This window comes from Falco naumanni, chromosome 5 (assembly GCF_017639655.2).
Source record: "Falco naumanni isolate bFalNau1 chromosome 5, bFalNau1.pat, whole genome shotgun sequence".
NCBI lineage: Eukaryota > Metazoa > Chordata > Aves > Falconiformes > Falconidae > Falco > Falco naumanni.
This window is the reverse complement of record NC_054058.1, coordinates 71,006,828-71,020,057: the sequence shown is the minus strand read 5'-3', so window position 1 is coordinate 71,020,057 and position 13,230 is coordinate 71,006,828. Positions and strand designations below refer to the sequence as shown.

General features: G+C 48.2%; 1 protein-coding gene across 1 annotated transcript in view; it reads right to left on the bottom strand.

The window, feature by feature from the left end:
* Positions 1–401: 401 nt before the first annotated feature.
* The window catches only part of LOC121089370 (collagen alpha-1(VII) chain-like), a 104,020-nt gene continuing 91,191 nt past the window's right edge, over positions 402–13,230 (bottom strand). Inside the window, exons 81-88 of the mRNA XM_040596572.1 lie at positions 12,544–12,621; positions 11,266–11,319; positions 9,848–9,896; positions 8,943–8,979; positions 6,269–6,435; positions 3,352–3,423; positions 2,550–2,720; positions 402–711 (exon numbers count right to left, since the gene is read on the bottom strand). Coding sequence (XP_040452506.1) covers positions 698–711; positions 2,550–2,720; positions 3,352–3,423; positions 6,269–6,435; positions 8,943–8,979; positions 9,848–9,896; positions 11,266–11,319; positions 12,544–12,621 — 642 coding nt within the window. The 3' untranslated portion in view covers positions 402–697. The remainder of the gene's footprint in view (positions 712–2,549; positions 2,721–3,351; positions 3,424–6,268; positions 6,436–8,942; positions 8,980–9,847; positions 9,897–11,265; positions 11,320–12,543; positions 12,622–13,230) is intronic.

The window sequence follows — 13,230 nt, the reverse complement described above, 5'->3', positions numbered from 1 at the left end:
TCCATGTGCCCACCAAAATGCAGAGGCTTAGCCTCCAACTCGCTGGATTTCCACACCTCTCTGGGCAGCAGCTCCGAACACCTTGAGGACCTGGGGGTGGCATTTTGCAGGGAGAAGCCTGGTTTTGAACCCTGTTTTCTTCTTACTGTACAGTTTGGGATCTTCCCAAGGAATGGTCAAGTGAAGGAGAAGGTGGGACTTGCTAAAGGCCATGGAGGGTTTAAGGTCAAGCTGAGAGGCCATGGGATGGGGCTCAACCTGCCCACCCAGTCCAACATGGGGAAATAGAAATTCCTATTTCTATTTCTATAATTTTTTCTCTCTGCCTTTCTCAAAGAGTTACTGCTTCCAGGTGAATTATGAACTAGAATTATACACAACAGCATTAACACACTTTTATTTTACAAAAATAAACCCAGGCGTATGTGTTACCTGGTTTTGCACAGTAGTTCTGCAGGGTACGTGGTGCAGTCCTGAGCCTCTGGACATTTCGGCTTTTCTGAGCAATCAGATGTCTCTCTCTCCTCATACCACTTTATTTCCTGCTCATAATTACAGTTTTCCAACATTTTTTTTCAAGTATCCCTTGCCTCTTCACGTTAAATGGGTTGTCTTGCTCTCCCAGTCTCCGAGGTGTCCTGGAGAGACTTCTCACAGCTCCATTTCTCTTTGGTTTAAACAAGGCAATTGCAGCTGATCACCTCCCTCTGACTGGTTTTCACAAGTGAGGAAAGAGAAAACAAAAGGGACGTTGGAGATTGGCTGCAGCTTGGGCTCCCTCTTGGACCTCCCATGCTCACAATGAGTGGGGACGTCCCTGACACTATGGGATTGGCTATGACAGGTCATGTCACAACATGTCAGACATCCGTAAAGCAAATGTCTCTGTCTGGGCCAGCTCCTGGCACTATTTGGGGTCAGTCAGGAGAAATGGGCACATACAGGACCCATGGACCTGGCTTGGGTTTGGATGACTCTTACGCCCCAGTGGTTGGTTCTCCCCAGAAAGGGAGTGCAGACACAGTGCTGGAGGTATCTACAGCTCCTTGGTGAAGCCTACACTGTCTCTTAATGCTTATGCCCTGGGGTAAGGTGTTGGCCAGGAAGAGGTTTATTTGCTACCTGGTGCCTGGATTTAAAGCACTGAGAGTGGCTTCCCCTCATGCAGTACATTGCAAAGAAGCAGGCCACAAATCGTGGGCACTGGCCAGGCTAAATGGGTCAACGGGTCTACCTTGACAGTCCTTATGGTCAACAAGCAAAGATGAGCTCCCCACGGAGCCCAAGGAGAGATGCTGACTCTTGCAGCACAGGGGGACCCGAAAGGGCACCCAGTTTGGGCTGGCTGCACTGGGGCAGCAAATCCTTCCTTCCTGGCCAGGCAGTGTGTACTCCTCCCCAGAGAGCACTTCAGCTCTCCAAGGATGGCATTGCCTGTCTTAAACCGGACTTAGAGCAGTAAGTATTTGCACTGCCTTCTTCCTTGCAGAATAGGAAGGCCAGGATGTGAAAGTCCATTGCGTATCAGAAAGATTGAAGTGGATGATAACAGCCTGTGCAATGCTATTGATTATGCTTAATAGGTGATCATCTCAAAAACAATCAACAAAACACAGACCACCTGAAAACTCTGAAATGCACCTGAAATTACAGATCTCTCCCTTTAATCTTTCTCTTTTTAACATGCCTTCAAAAACAGAGAAGGTGAACCTCACTGGAGGTTTTGGTTTTTTTTTTTTTTTAATGTATTGTGGAGAATCATTTCTCCTGATGCCCAGAGAGATTGTCTCCAGACAGAAGGAAGTCTGAGAGAGGAGCATCTTTCTAGGAAGGCTGGTTTCAGCCACTGCTCATGTACTGCTTGGCAGTAGGGGCTGGCAGGAACACATTTCCCCTGTGGTGAGCCACCACATGCCTGGTGATGAGGAAGAGCAATGCAGGCTGACCCCACCAACACTAGATCTGGCAAGGGGAGCCCATCGGGGCTTCCAGGAGTGAGTTTTCCCCTTTGAACCCCTGGATGAGGTGCTACTTCAATGCAGGGATGTTTGGGACTGCCCAGATTAGGGCAACTCCACCAGCTTCAGGCTCTGCCTGGAGTCCTTGATGGCTGGAGATGCTAGAGGTGCTTGGATGAAGCAGTTGAGGGTTCAGAGGGCACTAGGCCCTGAAGTCCTGCAAACCTCAGCTCTCAGAAGACACAAGGTGACTGAGTTTGAGGAGTGCAAAGTATCAGAACCCAGTGTTGATGCCCAGATGGACACGTCTCATCACCCACAAGTCCACCCACATCCCATCAGTGGATGTGGTCTGAGGGATGAGATGTCCAGGAGCTCCTAGGAGGGGCTGGAGGGGACCAAAGTGAGCTGGGAGTGGGAGGGGAACGAGACCTTGCAAACTAGAGGCACTCCTCCAAGTCCTTTCTTGGTTCTGGTGGGGCACCATAAGGCAATGTGCCACCGTAGGCAGGTGGTGGATAGGTTTTCCTGTTTTGACCTCACTCCTGGCTGGAGGAAGAGGAGGGCTGGAGGGCTCAGGAGCTGCCTTACCTGCTGAGGTTTTGCACCGCCGCTCACATTTCCACTTGGTTTCAAAGCGGTTGCTGTTTCCTCGGCATCCCCCAAAGATGAAGGGTCGGCAGGTGTCTGCCTCTGCGTGGTAATACCAGAACAGGGCATAGTGCTGGCAGGAACCCTCGTCCATTGGCTGCAGGCAAGAGGCTGCAGGGAAACACCCCCAAACCCCCACTCACGTGTTGGACCCGGGTGGGAAAAGGCCACATTCTGCCACCCCCATCCCTCCCTGCACAAATAAGTGGGGCTGGTCCAGGGACCCCCCACTGCCCCACAGTCACCACTTTACCACACGGTAATGGGGTTGGCAGAGCAAAGCAGGCAGCAAGGACCAAGGCAGGGCATCTGGCAGTGTATTTCCATAGTGGGATGAGCATGAGGCTCCTTGTTGCTCCATGGCACTGTCTGCCCCTGTGGTGCCCATCTTAGTGGTCTCTGATGTTTTGCAAGAGGATGATTAACCCCTGGGTCCTTGGGGGGTCTTTGCAGGGGTGGTTGCAGTCGGGGTGTTGCCTGGGGAACTCTCACTGTGCATTTTGCTGGTGGGGCTGGACCACACTGGACTGGGTGAAAACACCCTCCGGTTTGTTCACTGCCAGCTATACACCTTGGGGCAAAACCAGCTGCTTTTAAGTCAAACCCAAAACTGAGTTCTGAGTCTCTGTTTGCTGGCACGTGTAACTCCTTCAGTGCCATGTCCCCCTGATCTCAGTGCCAAAAAGCACTTCCCACCCAAGAAATGACTTCACTAAATGTCACTTAATTCAGTGCATTTCACCTGGTAATTGGCTGTGGGCTTCTCGGCGCTTGTGCTGAGAGGGACCCGTTATCTGCTGTGCCTGGGGAGCTGCTGGGGAAGCAAATGGAAATCACACATAACGAGGGCATGCAAACAAATTACCCACCTTTTAAATATAGATCATTGGAGCCTTACATGGCTTTCCGCTGGCTAACAAGTTCTCTTAATAAATGTCACAGAGCAATTGGCAAGGGGAGGGAGAAACCGGCAGCAATAAAATTCTTAATGGTGTTAAACAACTCAGTCAGAAAGGTTGGGTGTTAGTCAGAGAAAATGGAAGTATTTGTGGTTGTTTGCAGGAGATAAATGTCAGGCTGGAGTTTTGTAAATCTGTGAGCTTTGAAAAGCCAGGAGCGATTGTAATCTGGTAGTAATAACCCTCCAATTGCAGAATCCTGTTAACATTTAGGGCGCCTATCCACACTCATCGCTTATCAGAGCGATTTATGAGCCCTCCTGCCTCAAACCTGGGCTGTAATGGGATTGTTGGCTGGCGACGGCTGCAGCTGCGATTCAATAACATGTGGTGTGCCCCATCGATCTGAAACCACCCAGATCCCAAATGCTGCCTTGATATAAAGTGAGTTTAAATCCAGATGGATGATGTCTTTGACATACACCACAAACATCAGGAGAGTGCTGGGGGGCGGGCAGGAGGAAGGTGGGGTGCAGTTCTAAGCTTAGCTGGGTTTGGGGGATTTGTTTGGTCCTAGCAGATTACATGGGGGGAAAAATGGAGGTCATCATCAATGAGTTTGACTTAAAACTCTTCCCAAAGCTCTGGGAAAGGGCCATCATGGGTAATAAAGGTCAATACACATAAACTGTAGGTTAACATCTTGTTTTGGGCTGTAAAAGTATGTAACATTGGGGTGTCTCGCTCTGTATGAAAGTGTAACGTGATTTTATTTTTTTAAAATTATTTCTAGAGTAGAAGTAATGGTTGGTCAATACATGTACTGACTGGCCAGCTGGTGAGCTGACTGGCCAGCTTTTGTGCTGATGAGCCACTCAGATGCCACACGGCCAGTGCAGAAAGCTTTGCTCTGTACATGTTGGAGGGCCAGAGTTTGTGCAGGACCATTGCGGGGGCACAGGACGTTGCATTTTAGATGGTTCCCTTCTACTGATAGGCATCTGGCTCTGTGAGTAGCTGCTTTGAGACAGAGCACTGGTGCCATCCACCTGCCTGGGTCAATGGCAGTTCCACCCATGCTACCCAGCCCTCCTCCTGGTGACAAAATCTGAGCAGCCACATACTAATTTCTGACTTGCTGAATTGCAAGAAATGTGTCTGGACTCTCTTTTTGAGTCTGCCGTGTCTTGCAGTGTGTTTGGATTTTGGATTTTGAGCACCAAGTGCAGAAAGCCCTCCACAACCAGGCCTATAATCTCCTATTCCCCGCCCCACCAGCACTCTGCATCATATTTTCACTCTGTTTCTCCTATAAATCAACACTCAAAGCCCTGTTGAGGAGGTCAGAGGGTCCATGGGAGGCTGTGGCATGAATTTGAAGATGTGATGGACCTGGAGGAGGGCAGCTGGTGTGGGTCCCTCTGCATGAAGGTCATTTCAGGTTACTGCTAAAATTTAAGGCAGTTACCCAGACACCACTCAAGTCAGTCATGTCAAAGGCTGCTTATTGCTTCCTTCAGCATCCCAGGGGACAGGGAAACCCATAGGACCTGGAAAAACCACTCAACTTCCACTATCCCATGAGTACAGGAGAAGATATCTGACTGGTAGCTCTTCTGTGCCAAAGGAATTGGATTGATTATCAGGTCTGCACGAAGCTGAGCCAAGCACTCCCTCACTGTAATGCTCACTACAGTGGTTCATGGTCAGAAGAAAGGGTAGATGACCTGAAATGCAGCCAAAACTGCCCCATCCTGTCCTCTCCCTGGAAAGATGACCATTCTCAGCCAGGCACTAATGGATTTACATGTATCCATCAGGTTCATCTCCTGGGCTTTTCCATCAGGACACTGTGTCCCACTGCATCCCAAGGTGCCTCCTGAGGAACTACCCCATCAGCTGTGCCTACAGAGTGGGCCATGAACCTCCCTCCACCCCATGGGCAAGTAGCAGGACTTAGTTCACCTTCCTGTGGCTCAGCAGCCTTCATCCCCAAAATGATGGCTGCACCTCAGCTGCCTGGTGCTGCTCAGGATCCTACTGGGAGCTTGATAATACCTAAAAGTGTGTCCAGTCTTGAATCATGTTGTTGCCCTGTCCCGTTGCCTGGTGTAGAGGGAGATGCAGTGTGAGGAGACGCCACTCACTGGTGTTCATGTACAGGCAGGGCTGTATTTCATATGTCTTCAGGGCAGGACCTTGGCCCTTCTCTCTCCCCCTCTCTCTTAGGCACCACAAAGGGACAGAAATAGAATTGGTTGTTTTTTCTGTTAGCTATAATCAGTAGTTTTACCCATTAAAGGGTTCATGAGGCCCTGGGCAGAAATAGTCTGTTATGGCTTGGATGTTTGGTCTCAGAGATGTAATTTCTGGCTGGTATGAAGTTTCACTAGAAGTTGCAAAGGATGTGGAGGGGAAAGAGGAGACAAAATAAGCCTGAAACAGCTGCCATCTTCCAGACTTTCAAAATGCATCCTTTTGGAAGTGGTGATCATCACTGAGGCCATGCGTATTTGGCTTTTTCCTCACCCATCACCCCTTCCAGGGGCATCATCTTACCTCATCTCCAAGCCACAGATCAGCCCTTCTCAGCACCAGGGCACCACAGCATGGGAGCTCTCAATGGAAATCCCATCACTGCCTTATTTCTGCCCAGCCCCAGGGAACAGGATTTAGCACTGGGTTCATGGAGTGCTCCAGAAGATACCAGTTGCCATGGTTGGAAGGAAGGAAAGCATGTAGCCACGCAGCTGCACTTACCTGCGATAAGTGAAGTTGGCTCCATGAAGGGCTTCACTGAAGCCAATGTGGTCATGCTCTGAGTTTTATTAAGCATTTCTTCTTGGCTTTCACCATCTTTTCTGGTGTGTTCCTGAGGCTGAAAATACCCTTGGAGCTGCCTGTTGATTTCAGCTGCCGCCAGACCTGCGGATTTAATTGCTGGGTCAGTGAGGATGAAATCTGGTCCCACAGTTTGAAAGCGACCATGCTTTGGTAAATGGTTGTAGCTCAACAAAATTACTGCCATTGAACAACACAGTGTAGGAGACAAGTCACAACACAGTGTTTCATTGGGCAAAGCCTACAGACCACTGGGGTACATGGTCAAGGTAGGAAACCTGTTTTCAAATCACATATACACATATAGAGAAGGGAAAGCAATTAAGGAGAGATTGTACCATCTACTGGCTTCTCAAGGAAGGGAGCAGGGGATATGCTAAACTTATTCAGAATAAAAGCTGGTTTTGAGGAAGTGGTTCCCAAGAAGTGTGCTGGGCATTCATGGGACCTCCATGACTGCATGGACATGTTTCCAGTGTCAGTTGGGATGGAGTCATAATCAAAACTACATGGATAATTAAATGCTGCTGGATCAGCATCTCCATAGGATAGGTCACCGGAGGTGCTAAGCACTGCCAGTCTTCACCGGTAAGACTTGTTAACTAAAAGGTTGCAAATCCACAAAAGGAGTTAGTTAAGTTATGCATGTCCAGCTGTGTTTGGATGTGTTTGAGGCCGTGGCTCCAACATCCTTCATACTGGGCATGTCTGATGCTCAGTGCCTTGAGGGACAAGCATGATCTGGACCAGGCTAGCAAGCATGTTAGCAAAGAAGATATTTTAAGAGTTCTGGTTTTATGACGGATGTACAGAGTTTGCAGGTAGAGGACAGTAGATCTAGTAGAGCCTGGCTGTGCAAAACCCAGAAACCTGTTTTGAAGCAATGTGGACCTGCAGACTGAATCCATTCCAGATTAATGCTCTGTGGTGCATCCACTGTGGTTTTGATCCAGCTTTGCTTTCCTTTGCTAACTTAATTCTAAATGATGGTCTGAGTATGAGGGATGGAGAGGACCACATGCTCCTGGCTGAAGGATTGACCACCCAGATAACAGGCAAAGGTCCTTGTGTAACACCGGAGTCATGAAGGCAAAACACTTCAGCAAGGGTTGTCCTTTGCAGGAGCATGTAGGCTGCTCTGTCCAAGATCATTCACAGTGCAGGATTAATTTTCTCTGATTTATTTACATTACATAAGCAAATGGAGCCTTGGGGCAAGGGCAGGATTCCAGGTACAGAACCATGGATAGACATCAGGGAGAGATGTTCTCTACCCTGACAGATCTGCTTTCTAAACACAGAGCAGGAGGAGAAACAGAGCCTGGAAACAACTATCTCATGTCTAGTGTAATCTGGAATATCCCACACCAAGAGAGTTCCCAGCTACTCCAGGCACCTGTGTCTGTACTGGTTTCTTACATCCAGGGCAAGGATGCTGCTTCTTGACCCACCTCTCTGTTTGGATAGTCCTTGCTTTGTAGAATGCTCTACTTTCATCACTATGAAACAATGTTTTATGAAGGCTAAAAAAATTAATAAATCATATAATATTAAAAGTTATGAAGGAAAAATTAAAGCAAATCCATTCCTGGAGAACATGAGTTCACTGCAAATTAGTTAAGCTCTGAAGTTCCTCCTTTGTCTATTCCTGTTTAAAACATTAAAACCAAGCTGTGATGAGGGACCCTTTCCAGGTCTAATGATGGCCTTGAAATGTAGTAGGAAACATTCAGGTTAGATGGGATGTCCCAGGGTAACTGAGACATCAAAGCTGTGTTGACGGACATGACACAGACCTTCAAGACACCTGTGCCCATAGAGAGGATCCAGCAGGCTATGTAATCCAGTTTATATATGGGCAACTAGATCAACACCCAGGCATGAGGATCAGATCCCAAGCTGGAAGATTTCCTCTAAGTGCTTCCATGAGAGCTAAGTGTCTTTAAAACCTACTATGGCCAGATGAGACCCATAAACTGGTTCAGCATCTTCTGTGGAAAAATGAGACCCTGCGTCACTTGCCCACATGGAGGAACCAAGGCCTCCCTGAAGCACAGAGGATGAGCCCCTGCCTGAACATGGGGAGTCTACCCTGAGGTTGACAGATTGGCTGTCCAGACTCTGTAGACCATATAGATTAGAGCTCCACACCAGGAACTTAAAAGATGAACAGACACCTGCACTGTAAGCACCTCACTGGAGCTTATCATGTTGATTGGGATGGTGGAGCAACAGGATCTGTTTTGTGGGCAGGGAGAGGTGTTCCTGTGAGTGCAGCTTTTAAAGCTGGGTGTCAGGAACAGCTTTGATTCTGTCTTGCAGTAGTGGGTGGAAGCAGAAAACCTCTTGGTGACCCTCTCAACCCTGTTTTCTCATATTCCTCTCAAGGAATGCCACCCCCCATATAGAGCCAGGGTCTAAAAGCAGTTGGTGATCCAGGGTCATTTTCTGCACTGGATCACAGATAAAAGGACTTATTTTTAACAACATCTTTTCACTTGCAGTTTCAGGATGTTTTGGGGCAAGGAGAACATCTTTTACCCTACTGCATGAATTCACATGCATTTCTATGTAGGTATTGGCAGCCTTGTCCCTTTCCATAAGCATCCTTCCCAACTCATCCCCACAATCTGCAAACATAAGACAGACAGGGCATAGTTTGTTTGCTACTTCTTTTTTCCCTGTAAGATTTTTCCACAAAATCAATTTTACAGGCAGTACATGCTCTCACAAACTTATTTTCCACCCTTTTTTCCCCCCTCTTCAAAGCCTTCAAGTGCCCCCTAACGTCTCTAGGCAGAAACGAGTGCAACTCCAGCTTAATGGATGAAGCATCTTGGCAAGTGATGGTGAGCCCAAGTCCTCCTTGGCCATAGGCAGACCCCATGGAATAAGGCAGGAGTGGGGCAGCTGTTTGCTGGCCCTCAAGTAGCTGGACCTTTCCAGGGCAAGGAAAGCAAGGTCCTGAAAGCCTGACAGCCTTGTGATGCTGGGATTCTGTGGTAAAAACACTCCCAAATGTGGGTAGGTTTTGTTACTGTTGTGGCACTGGTTGGCAGTTATTCAGCACTGGAGAGGAGAGGTCTGTGTGTCAAGAGTGCCACAAAGTAGACAGTAATGAAAAGGTTGTTATTAGGAAAAATGCAGCTCCAAACTTTCTGCTGTGACCCAGTGCCTTTCACAAATCAGCAGGGAAATGGAGATGACCAGGGAGGGAAGCTTTGCTGACAAAACCACAGGGGAAGAAATGTGAAGACAGGAGGTTTAAAGGGAAAAAATTAAGAGTTTGAGTAGCAGGTCAGGACTATGGCAGAGACCTTGTGGTCCAGAAGCCCGCACTTGTCTCTGAGCGTGGAGAGGCAATGAGTCTCCACTTGCTGCTAATGGGGTGCTATTTGCTCTGCTGAGCCAGCATGTGCCGGCACTCAAATTGCTCCAATTTAGTTGCTGACAGATGTCAGAATGGTGGCCCTGAGCATGGCTTGCCAGCAAACTTACCGCATCTGCCTCTCATTTCACTCCTGACCACCTCCTTCACCTCCTCCTCCTGTGCCATGGGGGAAAAGCAGAGGTTAGCAGTGCTTTTCTACCTGGCACCATCTCCCTCCACTCTGTGCCCTGTCTCAAAACTGATTGCCCCACCAGAGGTGGCCTCTGGTGAAACCACCTCAGCTTAGGTATGGCTGAGATCAGAGACATACATGTGGTGTCATAGGGACCTCAGTTCAAGATTTGTGGCTCATCAGGGAAATGATTCCCTTTGCAAAGTCATGGCCATCCTGTAGCCAGCTTCTCTTGCCATGAGGAGCTGGGATCTCCAGCCCAGCGTGAGGACCATGGCACAATTCAAGCCTGGGTTGGCTTTCCAAGGAGTCTCCCCAACCCTTTTGGCACTGTCCCTGAGGCCATGGTCTCTCAGATGTCCCTTATCTCTGAGACGCTTCATCAAGCCACCTGCACCCATGCAAAAGGGCTACTCAAATTATACTACAGGCTTGACACATCAAAATGGGCTGTAGCACTAGGTTTAGATGAGATGTAGCGGCACCTCATTTTGTTCTCTGCCTCTTTACCAGCTAATGGCATTCCCCACAGAGCAAAACATCTGGTCTTATGGGCTTTGGGTCTATGCTTCACCCCTGGGCCAACCAACTGCCACTGTTTCAGCTAAGCATCTTCCATGTGTGTTGGCTGTGTCCCTACTGCACTTCACATGGTCACCACCTCTCATCCTTTGTAGGGATGACAAATTTTGGGGCACTTTCTACGTAGGGAGCTGGGCTCTTCAGCAGCCCACACATAGGGCACCCTTGCCCATAACACCTATGCTATAACTAATCCTGCCTGGCCTCCACACACTGGAAAGATGAAAGTACCATGTTGTATCAGTCAAGTGCCATAAAAGACATTTGCTCAGGCAACACGATGGAGATTCCAATGTTAGGGGAGCTGCAACAGCGATTTTGCTCTGACCCATGTGGGTCAACCACTCCTTCAGGATTTATAAACTCAGAGCAGCAGCTTTTGTAGCAATGTCAGCTCCCTAACCACTTTAAAAATGGGGCACTTTTCTCTCTCCTGCTCTTCCTTTGTATTTGATCAGCCTTGAGGCATTGGCACTTATCTGCCAAGCAGGTATTTTAAGCATCATGGGGAGGAAGGGAGAGAAGAAATGTGCCTCGGGCTCTGGGTCATTGTTTGGGCTTGGCATCCTACAGGCCAGCACTGTTCCCACCCCAGCCTGTGCATGTCTGATGTCTCTGGGTAATGACCAGCACTCTCATTTCCCAGATATTCTCTGAATTCATCTGTTTCTCAGAATTTCCCTCCTCCCCTATACCTCTGAGGGGCAGTTTACCCTATTTTCTCTATTCAGCTCTGTGTAATAGGATGTGATCTTGGGCTAAAGTACTCACAGAAAGACCAGGATCTCCCTTTTCTCCTTTCTGGCCAGCTGGACCATTTTCACCCTGTTAAAAACACTTAAGTCATTACAAAAGCTCAGTAGATTGACCATTAAATGCTCCAAGAATAAGTGTGCCTTAGAGAGGAAAAGATACATTAGGAAAGGACATGGGGGAAAAGGCTCACGTGTTCTCTTATAAATTTTAGGGTTATCTGTGAGTAGCTCACTGAGCAGAAAGGAACGGACTAGTCCATGTGCAAGGAGGCAAGAACAAAAGTGTGTATCGCAGAGCTGCATGCAGGCTCCCAGATTTTCTGGGATTTCTGCTCTATCCAAGCAATAAGGATGTTAACAATTACAGTTTAAGTCAGGTTTCTTTGGAACTTGTAAGGGACCACAAAATCTGAGGTGGAGGCATGAAGAGGATCTGGACTCCAGAGAACCTCTGGGAACCAGACCAGGCAGAAGATTGCAACTGGGACTGTAATCCCAGTGCTGAAAAGATGGAACAGGGAGATACTGAGGTTTGCCAACAGGGCTTTCTGCCTACTAGGAGAAAATACCTTGAACAATTTTCCGCTCAGAACTGGTGAAAACTGGACTTGTTGATTAAAAATACAAAAAAATATTGAAGGAAAAGGAGCACAGGAAGAATGATCTAAATTAAAGCTGTGATAGTCATTTTTCTCAATCCATGCTCACTTACAGAGACTGGAGCACAAGAAGAAATCACATTACCCTCCACCAACACATGGAGCTAATGCAATGCTACCTCCTGATGTAAAAATGCCCTTGAGTCAGTGTTGGCAGCACCCACAACGTGTAGTGACTGACCCTGCACATGGGTTGCAGGTTGAGATCTTGAGATTAAGCTCTTGTTTATATCCTCTGATGTACACTCAAAGGCTGAGCATTGCCCCTCTGTACTGAAGTACTGCACTGAATACTGTTTTACTCCTGGTCTGCCATGGCAAGCACAGCTGAGGATATGCTGGTACAAAATATGGTGTTTTCCCAAAGAAGTCTTACACAAAACAACAGGGCTCACAGCGGCTGTCCCAGCTGGAGATACCTTCAGGTAGAATTGTAGGCAGTATTACCCATGTCCAATGTCTGGTGCTTGAGAGTAAAATGCTTGCTGGGCTTATTGTTGTTGCAAAATTTGGAGAGCCAAGAGATGCAACCTAGAGCAGCCTGGGTTCATCCAGCCCCAATGCAGAGCTCTGCACTGCTGCAGGGTGGTGAGGAACCTCACTGGGAGATGAGGCTGGCTCATCCCCATACTGACCATTTCTCCTTTTTGCCCGTCCATGCCCGGGGATCCTCTGAGGCAGAGCTGAGGCCTCCCTCTTCTCCCTCGTGGACCCTAGAGAAGAAAAGGAGAGCTCAGTTAGCAATGCCTGGGCACCCTCCAGAGATAACCCACACCACTGGTTGGGGTTTTTACGCTAAAGCCCAACCTAGGCATCAGGGGAAGATACTCAGGGCCCTCTGGATCTCAGATGATCCACAGAGAGATCAGATGTGATGCATCAGGGCCTTGGGCTCTGTCCCCTCTGCCCTGGGCAACCACAAGGCATTTCCTATGGTATGCAGAAAGGATGGATGCTGCAGGAACAGAGGGCAGTTTTCTCTCTCTGACACTGTCTGTCCTGGCACTAGTTTGAGAAATGGAGTCTCAGCAGGAGGAGAAGGACTTACAGGTGGAGATAATACCCTCCCATGTTAGAAAAGAGGGTGGCCTCACTGCTGCAGTTCAGACCCAGGGACTTTCTCTTAATTTAGAGAAAAGACAAGTAGTAGTGTGGGTGTAGAAAGTGGCATCTCACAGTCTCTTTAATCAGTGTCCAAATGAAAGCCATTTATTATCTCATACACAGCTTTCTAAGTTTCTAACAAAACTTCCAGCCCTTTTAAACATACATGAGGGGATCTCGTACTTTCGGCTCCTTCCTCCCTTCTGTGATTCTTTTGA